At 44.7% G+C, this 22,156-nt stretch overlaps 1 protein-coding gene across 4 annotated transcripts in view; it reads left to right on the forward strand.

The window, feature by feature from the left end:
• PCSK5 (proprotein convertase subtilisin/kexin type 5) overlaps positions 1 to 22,156 on the forward strand; it is a 447,222-nt gene that overhangs the window by 242,514 nt on the left and 182,552 nt on the right. For all 4 annotated transcript variants that reach the window (XM_045781017.2, XM_045781018.2, XM_045781021.2 and 1 more), the window contains 3 exons: positions 8,289 to 8,406; positions 9,610 to 9,798; positions 19,408 to 19,544. In XM_045781017.2, the coding sequence (XP_045636973.2) occupies positions 8,289 to 8,406; positions 9,610 to 9,798; positions 19,408 to 19,544 (444 nt within the window). The remainder of the gene's footprint in view (positions 1 to 8,288; positions 8,407 to 9,609; positions 9,799 to 19,407; positions 19,545 to 22,156) is intronic.

The following is a 22,156-nucleotide window of genomic DNA, read 5'->3' on the forward strand; positions in this document are numbered from 1 at the left end:
CTGCACACTCTCTCCCCGCCCCCCACCGCCTCTTAATTCCTCAGGTTTTTTCCCCCACCTCTCTGCCTTTCTTTCAGTTACAAATATCCCCTCCTTGTTAGTGATTTTCAGCTCTACATCATCAACGTTGTCTAAATCCGTTACCCATCTAGAATCTCTACCCAGGGCTCCCCCCGTCATCGCACACTCAAAACATTGGAAACAGGATCTGTCAGCCATCTTTTACAAAACAGCTTCTCCCCAAAATGTACCTCTGTCCTCAGGGGATACTCTTCCCTTGATCACCTCATTCACCCTCTTCCCTCTCCCTCTCCTCAGTCTCTCTCGATGTGTGAGTTGTGACATTTCATTACCCCCTCCTCAGCTGACCTCTTGTTTCATTCACCATGTCGGTAACCTGGTTTACGATCCCTCATGTGTACCATGGAAATAACCAGTTCCCTGCTTGCTTCCTTCTAGCCTTTCATACCCTATCGACCAATGCCAGATTACTCCTTCTAGAATATCAATTGAATTACGTCATTTCCTTGATCATTGGCTGCTCATTGCCTGAGGTCGAAATCCACCTGTGGGATTCCAGGGCCACACAGCTTCCTTGAGGAAGCCACCATTTCAGATATCCTGGTCTCATTACGTAGCCCCAGATATACCTCCATGAATCCATATCTTACTTAAGGATTGAAGAACCATCTCAAGTCTTTTTCTTCTACGAGAATACACAGTCCTCATTAATGGCCTATTTTTCTGAGAGTTTACAGGAATTTCCATGTTATTGTCCCTAAAGCTTAAAAATGATTTGGGTTTTATGTAAATGAAAAGGAATGTTCATGAGAAGCCTTACACGGTGTTTGAAACTTAGAAGCATAAGTGTTAGCTTTCTTTCCAATGAGATGGTGACATTCCCAGTTGCGAGGAATACCTTCTTCTTTGTTGTCGCTCTTCTTTGTGTTTTGACACCATCGAAGCAACAGTGAGTAACAGCTGCACGTCACGTGGGCCTGTGATGAAATAACCGTGTCTTCACCACCCCTGTTAACCACTAACTGTGAAAATGCACCCACTGGAACTAAACATCAACCAGAATTTCTATTCCTTCCTTCTTAGGAGAATTTAAGGACAAAGCAAATAAAAGGAAAATTAAATGAAGAGTTACTTAAAAATAATACGTAAATGATTCACAAATAGGAATTTTGGCTGTTGGTTCATCAGGATCCCAGGCTGGTAATTGTTTGCTCAAGTTACACACCAGGAAGATCTAGGCTGGTGAGCTGATAAATGGTCAGTCTAATCTTCAGTTAGCTTTCCCCCGAAGACCCTCGTAGTACATTTTAGACCTTGTTTTCGTCTCCATCCAAACAATCTTACTTTCCTAAAACAAGCACAGTTGTGATCTGCATGGACCCTGGGAGACATGACTAGCTCTCCCCAAGCTGGTAAAACGTTTTCCTCCCTCCATTCCAGAAATACTAGTCAAGTATCTTAAGCAAATGACTTGCTTGTTATAACCACGTTGGGAACAAATTAAAAGGGAATGGCCAGAGAAAAAATAATTTGACTTTTTTTTTCTTTTCTTAAAATAGAAAAAGGTCCTTGAGAGAAGGCTGGCCAATCTCCTTAATTCTGTAAAATAAAAAAAAAAATCTAATAAATATCTTTATATATGCATATGTACTATAATACACCGTGTGTATATACTCCCATATGTAAGGAAGTACGTCACACATGGAGAAGCGCTCACCAGTGTTTTCCCCACCTCTTCTTACTTCCTGTCTGTGTGATGATGGGCCTGTCAGACTCCCTACAGCTGCTGACCAAACCCATCCCGAGGGGGGAGCTTTGAAGTGCAGACCCTGCAGACAGACAGGTACCAGCGTCTGGAAACTTTCCACATGCAAGTCCTCAGTAGCGCCGGTGACGGCTGGCATGTTTGGATCTGGCTGCAGTGGTTAGTAGAGCTGGAGATTGCAGGAAGAGCGAGGGAAAAATAAAAACAAGCCAGGCAGAATACGGCAGGTGTCATCCCTGCCCCTGGGGGGTCTGCATTTTGCACCACAGGACAGGAGAAAGCGCTGTTCACTGTCGTTCTGCCTTTCAAAGGAGCTTATGTGCCTTTCACCCTGCAATCTTCTAAGAGGGTACCCAAGGAAGAGATTGATGTCGGAGAAGGGGATTAAGGAACGGGAAGACGTGGGTAATTCTGGAAGCATCCTCCTTCCATCTGCCCGAGATAGTTAGGTGTCCCAAAATGCTGATGGAGGAGGACTGAAGAGCTCTACTTCCCACTTTTTCATCCTTAAGAATCTTACATTTTATGGTTTCCTATTTAGCTGTTCGTTTTTACTTGAAAAGGGCAGTGCTTCAGCGGAGACCTAAGGCAAGTGTCATGAGCCCTCTCCTGTTTCTCCCCCTCCTCCTGTCTCGCACATTCGGCTTGGTTTGATTAACTGGTGCAGGAGGCGGGAGGGGCTCGGGGTCCCTGGTGGGAGCAGTCCTCTCGGAGCAGGTGGTTCAGCGCAATGAGGATCAAAGAACTCAAAGGTGCGAGGCCCCCAACAGCTGCAGGACCTCTTTGATCTTAGGTTGGAGTCTCTTCCCACACAGATCAGCAGTCCCGCTCAAGACAGGAATTTGCCTAACTACCTTTTAGTCTGGTGGTTTACTTACAGGTAGATGAGAATAGCAACAGCCCGATTGAGGGCGGGAGGCACCCCACCTTCGCGGTTGGCTCACGGCTCCCCCAGTCTGCTCTCACCCCCTTATTTCCTGCCGTGTTGACCACGAATGCCCATCCCCTGCTGACCACCCACCCCACACACCACCCACTCCGGGGCTGCTGGTTTCCTCCTCGCCCCGGGAAACCACATGCAGACCTGGTGATTATGTAACCTGGAGGCTGCCTCCTGGCCCCTGGAGTGTCCTCCCTGTGTCTCCACCTCACTGAAGAGTTGGCAGGCGCCGAAGCACAGTCCAAATACCGCCTTCCCCGCCTGGGTCATCTTACCTGCTTCCAGATTTCAGCTCACATGTGTCGAGCACTTTCTGTGCACCAGGCTCGATCAGGTTCCTTCCTTTCCATTGTCGTGTTCACTGATGTCATACTCTTTTCAAGTCTTTTTGCTCAGTTAGTATTTTTAATTGTTTCCTAGTGAAATCGTTAAGTTATTCTTCTCTCATGCCTGCCTAAGAACACGTATCATTTTCTGTTTCTTCTGGACCCTCACCGAAGTGACTTACTAGTAGTTGCGTCACACCCCCGTAACTCATCGGGTAAATTATGTGGGTGTATTGAAATTGACCCTTTCTAATAATCGAATAATGGAACCTAATTTATCAACCATGTTTCAAATCTTAGTGATTAGGTGTATCATAACAAATAACAAAAATAGTTCGAGATGCCCGTCCGCCCTCTAGTCACTCAATTTATTGGTATTAAAAGATGCGAGAACTCAAAACCTTAAAAAGCAAAAAAAAAAAATTTTAACCAACCAAGTCTTTTATTATAGAGAGAGTGCTTTACTAATAGTCATTTTAGAGTTATCATGAACTTTCCATTCAGTGTAATATTAAAACGAAGGAGGGAGGGAGGAAAAAAAGAAAAAGAAAAAGCTTTAAAATAGCTAGCTTCGGGATGCCCGGGTGGCTCAATCGGTTAAGCAACTGCCTTCGATTCAGGTCATGATCCTGGGGTCCTGGGATTGAGTCCTGTATCAGGCTCCTTGCTCAGTGGGGAGCCTGCTTCTCCCTCTCCCTCTGCTGCTCCCTCTGCTGTGCCCCTCTCTTCTAGTGCTCTCTCTACTTGCTTTCTTTCTCTCTGTTTGTGTCAAATAAATAAATTTTAAAAATCTTTAAAAAACTATCTGGCTCCAGTATGGATAGCCCACTAAAAAGACATAAAAGTATCCCAAATTTCACTGGTTATAGCTTCCTGTGCTCGGGAACTTAAATTTTTTTTTCCTGCTGAGCTTTCTAGCTTTTCTCTGGAATTTTTAAGGCCTCCTAGCTAGAGCTGTTGTTTCAGCTAAGTGTATCTGCTTCCAAACTATGCTATCATTTCCTTACGTGCTGAACCATTAGCTTCCCTCAGCACTTCTGGTCCCATCAGAAAGTAGAGATACACCTGCCGGAGCACAGTATATATTTTCTTGCCTTCTCTCCTTCATCCAGCTGGTGCAAGCAGGGAAGCCTTCAGATTCCTTGGAATAAAAACTAGCTATACTTCTGGCACAAGCCAAGTCCACTTTTCTCCGCCTATCTGCATACACAGTCGTGCAGCCTAATGAGGCAAATATAATGTTATTCAAGTATTGCAGATTCTCTTTTTTCAGCTTGCCCAGCAACATTCCACTTTCTGAAATCTACCTCAATAACTTTGCCTCAGGATCTTTAATTACTCTGTAAATATGCTTTGTTCCCTTGATAGCTTTCTAAATATTGATTTTTGAATCTTAATTAATGTTCAGACGATTAATTGAATGTTTGCTGCCCACACTCAGAGAAATGAGAAATTCCATTGAGCTGCTTGGATTCCTCCTCACACCATTATAGTGTCTAACTTCATGGAGTTTTGCATTTACACAAAGCTTGCCCAGGGACGGTCCTACTTGATCATTGTAAAGTTATTTTCAGGTGCAGGTTTTGCTCTGAGCTTGGCATGAGAAATGTGCGTAAATAAAACTAATTTAGGTATGAATGGCCATAGCACAATGAGTTGTTTGCCTGGTATATTTGCAATAATCGTAATTTTTTGAAGTGTGAATATTGGTTCTATACTTGAATAAATTTGGTGCATTAATGAAGACTTTACAGATGTCAGTAATAAAAAAAAAAAAACAGACCTCCAAATTTCCCTTATAATTCTCTGCCCCTCCCCTGTCTTATGCTCTCTCTCAAATCAATAAAATCCTTAAGAAAAATTTAAAAAAAAAGATGTTTCTGAATTTATAGGTCATTTTAGAGAATGAAAACTTTGTAGTATATTTTAAAAATTATATGTCAAATTATAATCATATCTTTTAAAAAATATTAATGCTTCCCAACTACTTAATAGCTATTTCCCCAGTTGACATCATGTTTTAAAAGAGTTTATCTGCCTACCCCATTCATTGTGTGATTATTGTCTTATTTTCTCATTGGTATTTACTAAAAGCCAAACAAATAATTGCCAATCAGAACACAAGGGGTTGATGTATTGCCAACAGCACCACCCCCCATAAAAAGATATACATTTATTTTCTTTTTTTCTTAGGCCAGGTGTCATGATTATGGACGATTTCCAGTATTTTAATCTCCATGACTGAATGCCCTTTACTGATCTAATGGAATTCCTTCATTTATTAATATTCTATTAATACGATGTTTTTTCCATTCCCCTGCCAGTTTGTATTTTAACCGCAATTAGGCAGCCTCTTTTCTGAACATCTACTCTGAGTGTTGCCTGAATGGACATTGTCTCTGGAGGAGAGGAATTGACTCAGAAAAGGAAACAAATTTATGGCCTTCATAAAGACTCACGGTGCTTTTCTACTTCAGTGGCTGTTTCTCAGGCCTGAAGTGTTTGTTGTATTTGCTGACTCTAGGTGTTCATTTATGTCCTAATGGTTGTTAGGTTGACAGTTACTGGGGATCGGGGCGAGGCCACAGCAAGTCCAGGCAGCCCTCGTTTTGCCCCCCACCCCCCCAGTTCCCACCCAGCCTCTTCCCCTCCCCCCACTTGCCAATCAAATCTTTCATCTCTTTTCCCTAAACTGAGATCAAATGCTAAGTTGTGCTGGTTAAAAATCCCCTTGACACTAGCATGGGGATGTTTGGGTACCGTGCAGAGTTAGGGAACCTCGCATAGCATAGTGTGTTGGGCCATAATTTCAGTTCCTCTAGGAAACACAACGCCTTGGAATGTTCATGATGAAATGATACAGATCACTGCCTGTATTGATGGTTAAGTGATAAATGAGAGCCTTGCATAAGAGATCTCGACAGTTCGGTTTCCTTAAACCCACACTTGACATTTCTCCGTAACACGTGGATCAATCTGACTCTGTTTTAACAAAGGAGGCAAAATCACCTATCATGTCCCGTAACTAAGACTAAATATATAGAGTCGTTGACACAGACCTGTTAATGTACACGTCCCAGTTTGTGATGAGGTTATTGCTGAGTTTTGCTTTCTTCATTATTTTCTGGATGTATTTCCACGTTTTTACAATGCATATACATTTCTTTTTAATCGAGAAATAATCATTTATAATAGAAGTCGCAAAAGTACACATATGAGAATCCCGCATATATTCTTGCTATCCCTGAGTAGTTTGATTTGGTTTTATTCAGTATGTCCTGTCTGGCTGAGTACCTGATATTCTAATAATGAGCCCTTATATTTGTGTAGGTCTTGATGACGAGTTTCTCACGTGGGACAAATAACAATACTTAATCAACTTAGTAAAACGGGATAGACAGTCGTATCACAAGGAAATTGTGGGTTAGCTATTTTATCTTGTTTGCCAAGAATTATGTAATTAACAAATAGCAGAAATAAAGCAGTATTTCCAAATCCTAACACAGCTTTCCTTTTTTATATGCAATCATTTCTTCCCCCCCCCATGTGTATAGAGTTCTGCTAAATCCCATGAAACATGAAGAAATAGAAGCCCTAGTTCCTGTCATCAAGCAGTTTACAATATAGTTAGGGTACAAAGACATGTGCTGATGGAATTAACTAGTAATTCAATTAATGACACAGAAGTAAAAAGTGACACACAGAAGGTATTCCAGAAATGCTGGAAGGATGCCTGGATCGGTAGGTAGATGGCTGGATGGCTCGGTGGGCAGAAGGGCAGGTGGACTGACAAATTCATTAGAGTTCTAGGGACTAAAAAAGAGAAAAGTTCCTTCATGACAGATGGCTGAGTTTCAGTAAATGTCTATTGACTTTTATTGGACAGAGGCTATTTCAGGAAGAAGATAGACTAGCGAAGCCTTCCAGAACTTAGGAGTAGAATGTGACTGTGCGGAGAGCAGGAGGCAGGGAGTTCCAGGCCAAGGTCTCAGCATGAGCCAAAGGAGTGAAGCAGTAGAGCCAGGTCTGACCGGGAGCTGTAAAGGAATGACCTTTCTAAAGTACAGATTTCGTTGAGGAGGTGGTTTTGCAAGTAGAATGGGACTATATCATAGAGTGTCTTGAATTTCAAGCAGAAGTATTGAAATAATCCATAAGCAAGGGCAGCGACAGACATTTTCGTGTAAAATAATGGTATAAGGAAAATGTGTTAGGCAACAAGTCTGGTAGCAATATGACTTTGTTAAATATAAAGATATGAGACGGTTTAATACAGGGTGGAGATTTTTAAGTGTTCACTGGGATTTTAAAGTATTTTTTAAAAAGAACTACACACGTGTATATTGCTGTATCATCGTTAAAATATTCCTATAGGTAGGAAGCCAACTGAGGATCGCTGGAGGGGAGGGGGTGAAGGGATGGGGTAAAAAGTAATTAATTAATTAATTTTAAAAATATTCCTGTAGGTGATTGGAGTTTCTGAGACCATTATGTCAAGTTAGATTTAGATCAATAGGTATTCTTACCGAGAACCAAAAGATTACAACATTTGAAGACACTGGTAGAAAAGTCTAGAGGCCTCCAAATATTGCATGCATAAAGTTTAATCAATTTTTCATATACTGGAGGAAAGGTAATAATTGTTGTCTTCTGAGACGTTCGGCCTAACTCCTGGATATATCAGAAAACGGGTATTTCTTGCATGTGCGTTCTTGTTGTACCAGGAGTAGGTCTAGACACTGTCCCTTCTCTTTAAACCTATTCATTATCTGACAGAATTGATGAGGTCATCACTTGAAGTCGTTAACAGTTCAGGCCTTGGAGCAAAACTCCATGGGTTAGAATCCAGCTTAACCACTGAATTGCTACTCGGTCTTAGGTCTCTCTCTCTGTTCCTCAGTGTTCTCGTCCATGAACGATAATCACAATAGCACCAACATCTTAAGATCGTGGAGAGGGTTACATGGAGAAAGACGGTCTAGTGCCTGCCACGTGCTAGTAATCCATAAATGACAGTCCTGTTACTAGTCCTAATACATCATCACTGAATAGGAGACATTCATTTTGTGATCTTGTTGGCTCACATGTGTTGTTGTACTTGTTTTCTTAAATCGAGGCTAGCAAGAACGTTAGGATCCCCCAGGGGTGTGTCTGGGCTCTCTGCCAGAACTCGACATAGAACAGGCTAGGTTGATCTTAACTTCCGTGAAGCTGACCAGCCTCTTGTCTTCCATAGTGAGCCACCTGTATGGATTTGGACTGATGGATGCGGAAGCCATGGTGACGGAAGCCGAGAAGTGGACCACCGTTCCCCAGCAGCACGTGTGCGTGGAGAGCACAGACCGACAAATCAAGTAATGCTTGCGGCAAGCAGACAGCATAGCAGTTTCCTGAAAGAGACCAGGCCGGCACAAGTGCTCCAGACAGCCCTTTGGTGTCCATGGAAGCAAAGCTTGTGTCATTTTGTTCTTTTTTTTTTTTTCTAATGTAATTATAAAATTCTCATAGAATGTCTAGGATGCTAAGCTGTTATTTCCACATAATAGGACCCAAGGATCCTTAAAAGCATCTCTTAACAGGGATTTGAAGGACCCTTCCAGATGGGCATTCTAAAGGTTCCTACTCAGCCAATATTTCTATTTAGTGGTGCAAGTGTTCTCCTTAAGTCAATGTACTCCAAAAAAACTAAACCTGATATTCTGAAAACTGAGCTCCATAACGTGTAATTATGAATTATATTTTCAGCATCGTAGATAAAGATAACAATAGGTTGGAAATAAAATGGATAGAAAATAAGAAGTAGGGGGCGTATCTTTCATGTGGTTCAATGACGGTCTCAGAGTGAAATTGAAGCTTTGACCAGGAAGGGAGAGTCAGCCATAGCAACAACAGCAAAAAAAGAAAAAAAAAAAAAAAAACTTCAGCCACAGTCTCTGGGGTGGGAAACGAATCACCCCCAACTTGAACTGATGTCCGTGTGACTGGAGCCCAGGGTTCAGTGGGGACAGTGGCACAGGAGGAAGCTAGTGAAGAAGCCTGGAACGTTCAGGCCGGAGGAGGCATGTGCCCCGTGCGTCATAGAGCAAGGACGTGCTAGACCAGGGATTTGAACCGAGGTCACGGTAATCCCCAAGCCTCCCCCGCACAACCGCACCCGCTACCCATAGTCCAGAAGGTGTATTCCGTAGATCAGCAACATCACTGTCACCCAGGAGCTTGAAGAAATGCAAATTCTCGGAGCCCACCTCAGCCTCACTAACTAGGCCTTGCGGGCAGGGGCGCGGCGCCCTGCATTTTAACAAGGTGACACCCTCAAGTTCAATAACCGCTCCCTGCGCAATGATAAAGGAACCTTAATTTCCCCGTTTTCTCTCGCATCTTTCCCACTCTCCAATAACCACGGTTAACCTTGAAGTGACCTTGGATGAGAGCGCTGTGTCGTTTAGGGTCCAGCCCCGGTGGCTTGCGTCACATCGTGTCATCATTCCAAGCCCACAGGTGCGCCCAGCCCAGCCCCGTCGTGCGCTCTGCTCACACTCTGTCTCTCCCCGTTGCAGGACAATTCGGCCCAACAGCGCGGTGCGCTCCATCTACAAAGCCTCGGGCTGCTCCGATAACCCCAACCACCACGTCAACTACCTGGAGCACGTCGTCGTACGCATAACCATCACCCATCCCAGGAGGGGAGACCTGGCCATCTACCTGACCTCGCCCTCGGGAACCAGGTCCCAGCTGTTGGCCAACAGGTACGATGATGGCCTCTGGCCACTGGCGCGTACAGGCGACCCCAGCACTCGGCTGCCCTGACTCAACCCTAAGAATCAGCTAAGGGGGCACTTAGATGTCAAGATGGGACAGTCTGAGCTCTCACAAATGAGGGCGTGTAGGGGCGCCTGGGTGGCTTAGTTGGCTGAGCGTCTCTTTTTTTTTTTTTTTTTTTTTTTTAAGATTTTATTTATTTGACAGAGAGAGAGACAGCCAGCGAGAGAGGGAACACAAGCAGGGGGAGTGGGAGAGGAAGTAGCAGGCTTCCAGCAGAGCAGGGAGCCCGATGCGGGGCTCGACCCCAGGATCATGCCCTGAGCCGAAGGCAGGCACTTAACGACTGAGCCACCCAGGCGCCCCCTGAGCGTCTGACTCTTGATTTCAGCTCTGGTCATGATCTCAAGGTCCTGAGATCAAGTCAGACGTCGGGTGCTCCGCACTCAGCAGGGAGTCTGCTGGAGATTCTCTCTCTCTCTCCCTCCGCCCCTCCCCTCCCTTCTAAAATAAGTAAATAAAAATCTTTTGAAAAATGAGGGCATGGAAAACTGCCTAGAATCTGTGGGCACGGGACAGTATAGCATTACTCCTCGGGTAATATTGCACTGATGCCACAGACGGATTGAAGGCCACCTGCTGTTGTCTGTCCTCACAAAGAAACGCAGAGCACGAGCTCCTTGGCCTTTGAGATTCTCCCCCGTGCCCTTAAATGTCTGTTGGCATTTGTTAAGATTAACTGAATTCTCTTGCCCAGGCCTAGAACGTTAAAGGAAATTCTGTGTGTTTTAAAACAGGTGTGGGCAAATTTTTTTCTGCGAAGAGCCAGTTAGTAACTGTTTTGAGCTTTGCAGGCCATGTTTCTGTGGTAACCGTTTAGCTCTGTGTCGGAGCACCAAAACCCTAGGTGGTGTGAATGAATGTGCGTGGCTATTTTCCCATAAAACTTTATTTACAGAATCAGGCAGCAGACTGGATTTAGCTTGAAGACTGAGTGTATTTTGCAGACCCCTATTCTAAAGGTTGGCCCTTTAGTCTTTATTGCTCAAGAGGGTACTCAGTTTCTCTTCTTAGCCTCTTGCCTTTTCCCTGCTCCCTCCAAACACTGATCCAGGAGGTAATTGTATTGCCACAATCCTGCTGAAAGGCCAGAATGTTCTAGCACCTGTTTTCTTCTGCTCCATAGGTTTTTGAATGGTTGGAAACATAAGCAGCGAGTAGTTGTCAAAAAGTGGGCCCAGCATGGGGAAGATGTCAGGTTGTCTTATACACTTCTTTCCCTCTATGGTTCTAAAATATAAACTTACAGCCAGAAGCCTCAATGCTTCTTTAATTTGATCTTTTTTTTTTTCTCCAAGACGAACATTTAATGGGATCAAAAGTCTTATGGCGAATGGCATATATAGTCCAAATGAAAGCCAACCTTTTATGCAGACGTAGCCACCGGCCCACATAGCCAGGGGACCGTGGCAGTGGTGGTCTTTGTTAGGGCTGACAACAAACCAGCAGGGCTGAAAGGCCAGGGGCTGTTGCAGTCCTGCAGAGCCGAAAGCAAGACTGAGCAAAGTGCCAGTTGCTTTGCAAAATCCCCAACTCCATCCGCCCTGGGACTGTGAGAGAGAGAGCAGTAGCATTTCTGGATGATAGTAACTGGGAGTACAGAATCCGAAATCTTTAATTACATTTTCCATCTGTGCTTGGAAGACTTGCGTTCTTTAAAAGCTCACGTCCTCCACGAGGGCATGGGAAAACGTGGGCTTGGTGCTTTCGGAGGCACCGCTTGGCCAGAATAAGTGGATGCAGGTGCAAAGAAGGGAAGGCTGCTTTGGCATCAGACCACTGGACGTGCCACCCGTGCCCTCCTCCCTCTGCACACAGGGCTCTCAGCTGCTACCTGCCAGATGTTTCTTTGCAGCGGGCGGTGCCTTCCGAGGCACAATGCCGTGATTAAGAGGTCACACTAGCTGTTGCCACTGAAGCGAGGGAAGCCATTCTTCTCTGTTGTTCTTTCTTTTTCTTCGCCTTTATTCATCTGCGGAAACTTGAAAGAGAATCCAGGTGAAACGCGGAGGCGCAAAGGTTTGCGTACCGCATGTGCGGCTGATGCCCCTCGAGCCGCCTCTGTTGGAGAGAAACAGCCCCTTCACGGTCGCTGTGAGCTGGGAAAACGCAGAGTCCTCCTACTCTCTGGGCTGTTCCTGCCTATTGCAGTATTTCTTGTGAGCCTCCCCCCAGAGGGACTTCAGTGGGGAGACCGGTAAGCAGGCAAGCTGGGCGTCCCGCCACAGGATTTGGCGGATTACCCGCGACGCTGGCTTCCATCAGGCTCACGTGCCCAGCAGCGGACATCTGCTTTGCTCTTTGCAAAGTGCCGAACCCAGCAGTGCTGCTTGACTCGTACCTGAGAAAAGAAACAGGTATTTCAGATGCTCAGTGACCGGCGGTGGTGAAGTTGACCTCAGTCTCCCCCATCAAGACCCCCTGGAAATAAGGCTGCTACCCGGCGTGTGCCTTCTCTGTCTGGAGTGTTTTCTTCAAGGGCTGCTCTTTTGTATGTGCTCCCTCTCGGTGCTGAGAGGAAGTAGCCACCCAAAGCAGGTGGACGGACCGGAGGGGCAGAAGGCCTGAGACCCCCCAGAGATGTAAAGGTTGTTATGAATTCATGTTATGTTCCCCAAACACGTCACTCTCAGCAGCTGAGCCCTGAAGCGTCAAACAGTGGCACCCAGTCCCAAAAGCACATAGGCCTTCAAGGCCAGGCTCCCCTGTCCTGGCTGTGCTGGGGGCATCCCTTCCACCGAAGCAGTTAAGGAAAGGCAGTTTCGTTTGGCATTGTTTTCCTTCTGGCATATTCTGAACCTCTCCTTTTTTTTTTTTTCTTTCTTTCTTTTCTTTCTTTCTTTCTTTCTTTCTTTCTTTCTTTCTTTCTTTCTTTCTTTCTTTCTTTCTTTCTTTCTTTCTTTCTATATTTTGAAGCTCTCCTTTTATAAGAGGAAATCTCTACTCAGAACCTTTTAGTCTCTGACCTAATGGCCAGGAGTCCTTGTGTCCCCTCACCTTGGCCCTGACTCAAGGCACATTCCCTGGACTGGGAGCTGAGGACAAGCAGCAGAGGAGAGGCGTGGGGACAGGCTCAAGGGAAGGCCTGCTCCCCTCCTGGTGTCCTTCACGTTGGCCTGCAAGGCAATCATCCTTCCTCAAGGAAAGGTGACTAGGTCAAGTTTTGGAAGGAAATTGTGTGTCAGAGATTATTAATGAGAGCAATAAATGGTTACCCGGTTGGACACTTATCTTTCTTTCAAAGAAGTCAAGATTTCTAAGGAGGAACCACATTCAAGTGAAGAATAGTGTGTAGTGGAAAGAGACCTCTAAGGGTCACAACAGGAAGTTTCCTTAGGGAGGGGTCATTTGAGAGGAAGAGGTAGAGCTGAGGTGGCCGAGAGCTCCCCGCGTGTTTCAGTGCTGTTTATCCCCACAACAGAGCAATTCCTTGGGAATCCATTTTCCGCAAGCTCGCTGAGCACTTGGCCCGTGTGGGCCGTCTGGAACCCCTCAGTGCCTCCCCGTCCCGGCTGACGGGCACTTGCTGGAACTCCCGTGGAGAACAGCTGGTGGAGGAAGAACTTTACCCAAGCATCTGCAGGTGCTGGGCCCTGGAAGGCACTCAGCCGCGTTCAGAGCTAGTCCAACTTGAGCGTGCCCCATTAGCTCAGCGGGCGAGCACCCCTGGCGAGCCAGGTTGATAAGTTAGTGGGTGGGAGCGCTGAGTACACGGAGCGGGCCCGGAATGGGCAAATGGTTAGCTTCTTCTAATCCCTTTGTTTTCTCCTGCCCTCCCAGCCTCCCCGTCCTCCTCTTGGCCTGTGCACCCCGCCTCACAAAAAGCCCAACTGACTAATCGCAGATGATTTACTTCTGGGGAGAATCTGGAGGTCTTGCATTGGCTGGGGCGGGTGGGGGGGAATCTAGGTGGGCTCGGGTTCCTTTAACATGTTTTTGGACAAGGACAACTGTAGATTTTAAGCCTTCTTTTTAGACTACCACGTATTCAAATTCTGCCTGTGTGAAAGTTTTCAAAGAAAAGCTGGTTTCATCAGATTCTTACTTCAGCTGCATTTGTTGGAATTATGAAAAGCGGTCTTTCTCCCCCGACTCTCCCCTTCCCCCCAAGTCAGCGAGTTTAAGATTCAGTGTAGCTGTGTTGGCTCTCTGTTCCAAATTTTGGCTTCTGACTGAAAGCTGAGACTTTGCCTTTCTTTCTAAATTTGATTACAGACGAATATCTCTGCTTCTAATTATGGTCTTAAGTAGAGAGAAGGTACACTTTCGAGTCTGCAAAACCTATAAGCTTCTATAATTAACTGTGTTTAAATGTGGTGTTTATATTTGAGTCATTTCTGTTGCTGCCCAAATGTTCAATGACAGACTATTGACATTTGTAAAGTATCATGGCCCTAGAACTGCATTTGTGGCTTGCAGTAAAAATTACACTTCTGCAGTGGAAATTTTACATTCCAGTAAGGCCTCACCATAAGAACCCTCTTCCTTTCTCCAAAAGAAGGTACAACCTTTGGAGTTAGAGCTGGGCTCGTCTTGATGTCACCAATTTTTACGTTTGACTTTGAAAAGCGAGTGTCTCATCTAGAAAGCAGATGCCGTGGTTAGCGTCTGCCTCACACGGTTGTCCTAAGCATTGAGTAAGATCGCATATAGCAAGTTGTTAGAACACACAGTAAGCACTTCATAACTGCTAACCGTTATTTACACAGTGCTTCTCAAAGCACCTGGTGCACGACTCCATGAGACACAGACGGCCGGGCCCCTCTCCCAGAGTCTGATCCTGTAGGTCTGGGTGAGGTCCGTGAATTTGCATTTCTAGGAAGCTCACAGGTGATGTTGAAGCTGCCTGTCCACAGACCCCATTTCCAATAGCACCGATTTTAAAAGATCACCCAGCTTTTCATACAACATTCTTGTTATTTTCGTGTCCTCAAAAGACTTGCGGGCTGAATGCTGCTGGGTGCTGCGCGAGTAATTTACAAAGGCGTCTGTCATCGAAAACAGATACTTAGATAAAAGCCATCCACTCTTAAATGGGACAAATCTGCAAGATTACGTGCGCACACCATAGAGCTACAAGAAGGAATGCGTTTGGGGCCTGGTCAGTAAGAGTATACAGGTTGAAAGGTTTTTTTTTGTTTTTTTTTTTCTTAAAAACTCATCTTTTTAGGTATTCCAAACCTCTGGAACTAGTACCTCTCTCTCCACCTTTCTGAGAGAAGTAATTTCGATTAGGAGAGAGAGAAAAACTTAATAGCGTGTTTTAAATACCCTATTTCAGAAGCAAATCATTTAAAACTTGCGAAAGTCAAACAGCTAAAGAAAATCAAAAAACTGAATGACAATTAAGCCAAATGAGCGCTTCAAGCACTCTGTAAGCTCTACGTTACATTGTGATAAAGCACTAAAAAGAAAATAATAATTAAGTATTTTAAGAGACCAAGAAAGAAAAAAAGGAAGCTTCTAAAAATATCTGTCCAAAGTCTAATTCTGTAGTGAACATAAATACTGTTTGGGGAGTAGTAGATGATTCTGAAATTAAGATCCACTTACAATTTTAGAAATAATTATAAGATAACACATAGCTGTCAGTGCTTATAAAATGTCTTATTATTTAGTTGCCATAACACCACTGAAGAATGTTGTAGCCTTGACACCTTGGCTAGACTCTTTAAGTGAAAGGGGGAGGAAAGCTTCCACTAATTATATGAGTTATTTCCTGAGTTAATTCCTCAAAAGGATGTACTACACTTAATGGCAGGCTTCCTCCGAAGTAATTTATTTGAAAACCGCTCACAGGGATAGGGCTGTGGGGCACCATTTTAATAACTGGGTGCATAAGTTGTGCTGCCGCGGGCATATATCCTTTCATCGAGCACATGATTGTGAAGTCAGCTTTGACAGACAGGGTTTCGCTGCGACAGGAGATAGGGATCAGCCACGGAGGTAATTACTCCAGCCTTCCGCGCACTGGCCCTGCTTTGTTGACATTTTATCCATGCTAATAATGTCGGCGTGTGTTGGGTTTCTCCACTGTTGGCCCAGTACAGACGTTCGGACTGGGCACTGCACTTTTCAGTTGATAAAGGGAGACCACACAATTAGAGTCTCTTTAGCTGGTGTCCGGTGGTTTAATACTCGCTTGTCTTGTGCAAGGGTGTTGTTTGCAACACAAATTGAATCTACTGCCGGCGTCACCTTTTGTGATGTATAGATGAGGCAGGGCTGTTCATCATTACGAGGCCCCAAAAATCGGGAATAGTTTAAATGCTGCATCAGAAGGAACGGGGTGAGATTAGGAACGTGAATGGCCAGCTAGTCGAAACAACAGCAGTCATCAGTGTCGATTTCTTTCCCCATCAACTCTTTTAGCAAAATGCAATGATCGCGTTTGGCTGCATTTTTAATTCCTCTCCTCAACTTTTACGTCCACATGAAATTAATGAGCATTCAGCTCTGCAGAAAGGGAAGAGACTGGGGTGGGAAACCGCTTAGCCGGAGAGACAAAGCCCATTTATATTCGGGCTTTGAAACACTTATTTGAATGCCGATTATGGATATTTCTTCTTGGCACCCAGTTTATGTTTAGTTTGGGTTCCAAATGTGATTTAAAAGTGATTGGCAGCAAGGGAATGCTTTTCAAAGGTGGACAGGAAAGGGTGGAAGGGGAGAAACACAGGGGCCGCTAATCCGTCAATCCAAATAATTGACCCGTGAGTAATTAGAAGTTGGCTGGGGTTGTGGAAACAAGACTGGCCCTCATGGGATGGCAGCCTCGAGTCCCCTTTGTAGTTGTTGGACGTGAGGCAATGAGCCAAATGCTCTGTCTAAACTGTTTGGGAATTGCTTTTAAGTTTGGCACTCTTGGAAAGGTATTATGTGACAAGTTGCTCTGGTGCCCTCAAATGGCACAATGGCTTCAGCGATCTCGAGCCTAAATCAGAGCTCTGTGGGCTGAGAAGCAGTTCTAGATTGGTTTCTGCCTCCACACATTTCTTTGTCAACATGTGTCTGAGAGGAAGGGCGATTTGAAAAGCCTTCCCCTCCCCTACCGCCGTTTCTGCTTTTCATCCGACATACCCACCCTCTGGGTTTACGAGACGGAGTCTCCGCATGTACGTCCGTTGTATAATGAGCCAGCGGTTTCTTCCTGGCCAAGTCTAGTTTTAAGCCATAAGCTTATAAACCAAGCCCTGTTGTGGTAGCGCGTGCAAGGTAAGAGCTCTACAAAATGTAGCGTCCCTAATCCCGTGACGCTCTTTAATAGATCTTTTATACTAGGAAGACGTTCAGGTAAGGAGCCACCATTCCCATCCCTGTTACCAGGAGGGTAAGCCGCCGCACCCGCTGTGGTTCTCATTGAAATGCCACACTCCTCTCTTCAGAACGAACCCTTACAGATAGTATAAAGATATTCTAAAAAGAGAAAAATGGGCTTCTCACTCATAGAAGCTTTGAAAATCACTTCCTACCGTTAACCCCTATATGGAAATTAACAAAACATGTTTGAACATCCCAGAAATCTGCGATGCTCTCCAGTAGAGAGATCTGTTCGAGTCTGCCTCTCCCTTTCTCAGATTTTCCCAGATTTTCCGACCATGGGACACTTGGAGAATGCTGATAAGTACTTGCCCTTTTTCTTCTTCTAAGAGCTGAGGAACACATAGAGGTGATTTTCCTGCTCATTGCGTTTCTCTAGGGAAAACTGCCGAGTGTCCGCCGTTTACCTAATACGTTCCAGTTATGCCTACCAACCCTTCAGTTTCAGGATAGAACGATAGAATTCTAGTATATTAAATTATAAGGAGATTAAACTGGTTATTTTTGGTTATTTTTGGTTTCAGAAGGGCACTTTTTCTCCCAATGGGAAGATATACATAGAATGTCAGATTATACCCACCAATTTCCTTGGTGAGCATGAAATTAAAGCAAGGAGAGTTGATTGCATGTTCTGAATAGCCATCAACATGCAGTTGCCATCAACTTTGTCTCCACAGAAGGACAGATAAGTCCCGGTAACTGGACACGGTTGCTCCTAGGACAGTACTAGAGATACTTTTGCCTCTCTGTTTGCCTCTCTCTCAAATTCTCTCTCTAGTTTTATTATTTTTTCAACAAAAATAATAGATGCACATAATTTTTGTAAGTATTCTAAAAAAAAAATCTGTCTCTTGCCCCATCTTTTACTTTTTAACCTTCTAAGTCCCATCTCTATAGGAAAAAAAAAAATGTGGCTTCTACACCCAACACGGGGCTTGAACTCATGACTCCAAGATCAAGAGTTGCATGTTCTATTGACTGAGCCAGCCAGGCATCCTTCTATAGAAATCTTCTTACTAGTTCTTTGGGTCGTCAATTCAATATAATGTGGCTAGATCAATGATATCCCTCTTCATGTGCTTGTTTCATACATTATCTATTGACATCTTTTTATTCTTAATGAGGATTCTGTTTTCTTCTTTTATTTTCCTTCATATTTTATATCCCTCCAGGTTACATCACAGGAAACAATTCTAGCTATTTCAAGCAGAAAGAGATTTCATATAGGGAATTCGGAGCTTAGAAAATCATTAGAAGAGCTTGAAGAGCAGAACGTAGGCCGGACTTCCAGGCATGACTCCCTGAACTGGTTAAGATGAGTGGCAGGGTCTTTTTACTGAGGCATAATTTACATACAGCACAACTCACTTTTTAACGTGAGTAATTTAATGAGTTTTGACAGATATTGTATAACCATACACCATTATTTTCAAGATATAAAACAATTCTATCACCCCCAGAACTTCCACCATGCCGCTTCTTCCCTCCCAGCCCCTGGCATCCACTGATCTGTTTATGTCGCCTTTTCTAGAATGTCATATAAATTGAATCTTACAGCACATAGTCTTTTGTGTCTGACTTCTTTCATTGAGCTTAAATGCTTTTGAAATCAATTCATGTTGTATTTATTAGTAGTACAATCGTTTTTATTACCAGGTAGTATTTTGTCATATGAATATACGAGAACTTGATTACCCATTCACTAGTTGAGGGACATTTTGAGTTGTTAACAGTTTTCAAGCATTACGAATAAAGCTGCTGTGAACATTCATGTGGAGTTCTTTGTGTGAACATATGTTTTCACTTCTCGGGTAAATGTCTGGGAGGGGGATTGTTGAGTTACATGGGAAGAGTTACCAAACTGTTTTCAGAGCAGCCCTACCATTTTGCATTCCCATTAGCGGTATAAGAGAGTTTCAGTTGCTCCACATCTTTAATACTTGGTACTATCATTCTTGTGGGTAGAGTCATAGCCTGGTTTTCCTGGTACCCAAATGTTTACCCCTTCCAGATTTGCTCTTACGAGGCCACCACTGTGCCTGTTTGCCTGGGGTAGAACAATGACACGTGTTTGGGTCAACATCCAGGAGGAAGACAGCCTCCAGTATTGAGCTGAACCTCTGATGGATACAAAAAGATCACTGATCATGGTTTTGACTTGACCTTTACTGGACTCTAAATAACATACAAAACAATGCTTTCTGGTTCTCTCGCAGGCTTTTTGATCATTCTATGGAAGGATTTAAAAACTGGGAGTTCATGACCATTCATTGCTGGGGAGAACGAGCCACCGGTGACTGGATCCTTGAAGTTTACGATACCCCCTCCCAGCTGAGGAACTTCAAGACTCCAGGTAAGAACTCCCTTTTCTATCATCATTTGGTTTACTCTGCAGAAACAAGCGACGGTATCTATTTTGGCCTGGGAGTGTTTTTACATTTATATTATCAACATCATCCTTTCTCATGTGATCCTGTACTTTGAGTTATCAGTATGTATTCCAGTTCTCAACGTTACCATCCAAGAGGTAATAATTGAAGGATTAAAGAATAAATGTTTTGATACAAGTACAGGATAAAACGTGGCAGCTATGGATTAATGTTTCAGAATATATGCTCCATATCTCTAACCAGCTTCCCCGGAAGCAAGCCAGCCTCGTCTCCCTGCAGTGGGTTCAACTGCACGGTCGTAAGAGGAGACAGTTTCCTTAGTTATCTGTTCCTCTGAATGTATTCTAAAATTAATTTTCAGGGCACCCAAGACATTGAGCTTGGCCTGTGCCAGCTAAACTGGTTACCAGTAGAGAAATTGAATGATGGTATTCTGCCCCACATGAGCCTAAGAGCTAAGGAACAGGAATGCTTTCTAGATAAGTCAGGTGTGGGAATTACAATGTTAATGGAAGCACTTGGCCTGTCTCCGTCCTCATTAATACATGAAGCTTGTTTGTAACCCAAAGTAAGGGAAAGAACAAGTGTAACGGAGCGGGAGACTGAACAGGTTTGCACAGCAACCTGTGTTATCCGCTGTGGAGCCCTACGTGGTACTTGGCTCAGTGGCAGGCAATCCGTTTGACAAGAACCCCAGCTCCCACCCAGCCACGGATACATCTGCAGCCATCTAATAAATTCGTGCTTCTCGCTGTTCTCTCTGGGCAGTCCATCTGCAGAAGATCCAGGCCTGAGGGCATTTTTGGACTGACAGATACCCAATTCTAGCCCTCTCCTGAATGCAGAATAAATTAACCCAGACATTCCGTAGTTCATTGTAAGGGTGTGTATTACTCAGATAACCGTGGGCTGTGTGGGGCAAAGGAGGCACCCAGCAGAACACAGGAATGAAGCATGCATTAGCCCTACTCCAGTCAGGGAAAGTTACTCATTCGGAGAGATCCGTGCTTGGCCGCACATTTGGTGATCTCTTCTCCCTAATTCCGTGATGTGGTTCATCTGTGCTGCACAGCAGACCCACGCTCAGGGAGGTTAAAACCAGCATGGTGACAAGGACGCAAGAATCAGGATAAAAGATTCGTTAAAGAGCATCCAGGCCCAGCTCACCTCCAGTCTACATCATGAGCATATTGGGTGGCTCAGATGGTTAAGTGTCTGCCTTTGGCTCCAGTCATGATCCCAGGGTCCTGGGATCGAGCCCCACATTAGGCTCCTGGCTCAGTGAGGAGTCTGCTTCACCCTCTTGCCTCTACTGTTCCTCCTGCTTGTGCTCTCTTGCTCTCTCTGTCAAATAAATAAATGAAATCTGAAAAAGAAAAATTGGTTGCCAAAGTGTGATCAAGAAATCAAATGTTTGTCAACGAGGCAGGATTGATCGAAAACATTAAAATAAAGTAGACACTTTCACTGGTTTCTAGTCTACTTAGACCACAGGAAATTTGTCTCCCTTCCCCTTCTATTTCCAGGCCGTGCTCAGTGCTCACGTGATAGAGACACACTGGTCATGGCACTCAGGGGCAATGGTGACATGGCTGTGCTGCCCAACCCCAGTGGATCCATCAGCAGGTGACAATTCAGGGCTCTTACGTCTCAAGAGATCCCAGGGAAATAATCACTGTCCAAATGTGGCAGTCGTGCACCAAGGGGACAGTGAAATAATCACTGTCCAGTGTGGCTCCCACCAAGTGGGAGCTGCAGCCTGAGGCACAGACATAGGGGTGCACTGTCTGTTGAGACTATACGACAGTTATAAAACGGACTAAAAGTGACTCTGTTCTTCATTGTCACCATGCACCAGCACTTCTAACGAATGTCAGTGATAAAGAGCTCCTCCCGCAAGAGCGAGCTGCCCCTAGGGCCACGCTCCTGGTAGACCTGGTATTTATGTGCAAGGGTCAGGGGCCGTGAATGTAATTCCCTCTGCCCTCCCGGAGTTCAGAGCCCCTCCAGAGTTGGTGGTGATCGTCTGTGTGAGAGGCTGTCAGCAGGAGCCCAGATAATCCAGAGTTGTCTCTTTCCCAGCACTGGCTTCTCCTTACGCCATTTAAATGTTCACGTGTAATTCCAGTCGCCCTAGTCATTTTACAGATGTTCTTTTCCTCCAGAAGAGAGATACCCTAATGCTATGACTGGCCTGGGGTCAGGAGGCTTTAAGAGATCACACAGTCTTTGTTTTTCTTTGGTTTTTTTTTTGGGGGGGGGTTCTTAAAGATTTTGTTTATTTATTAGAGAGAGAGGAGAGAGAGTACAAGCAGGGGGAGGGGCAGAGAGAGAAGAAGGAGCAGTCTCCCTGCTGAGCAGGGAGCCTGATGTGGGGACCCTGGGATCATGACCCAAGCCGAAGGCAGACACTAAACGACTGAGCCACCCAGGCACCCCACACAGTCTTCAGATAGCCTTCCTTCAACCAACCATCCAGTTTAGCATTAGTCGCAACATTGAAAAGGGACTTCTGCTTCTGTGTGTGTGTGTGTGTGTGTGTGTGTGTGTGTGTGTTTCATTGTTTCTGTGCTGT

This window comes from Ursus americanus, chromosome 34 (genome assembly GCF_024610735.1).
Source record: "Ursus americanus isolate L20-20 chromosome 34, mUrsAme1.1.p, whole genome shotgun sequence".
NCBI classification, from domain to species: domain Eukaryota; kingdom Metazoa; phylum Chordata; class Mammalia; order Carnivora; family Ursidae; genus Ursus; species Ursus americanus.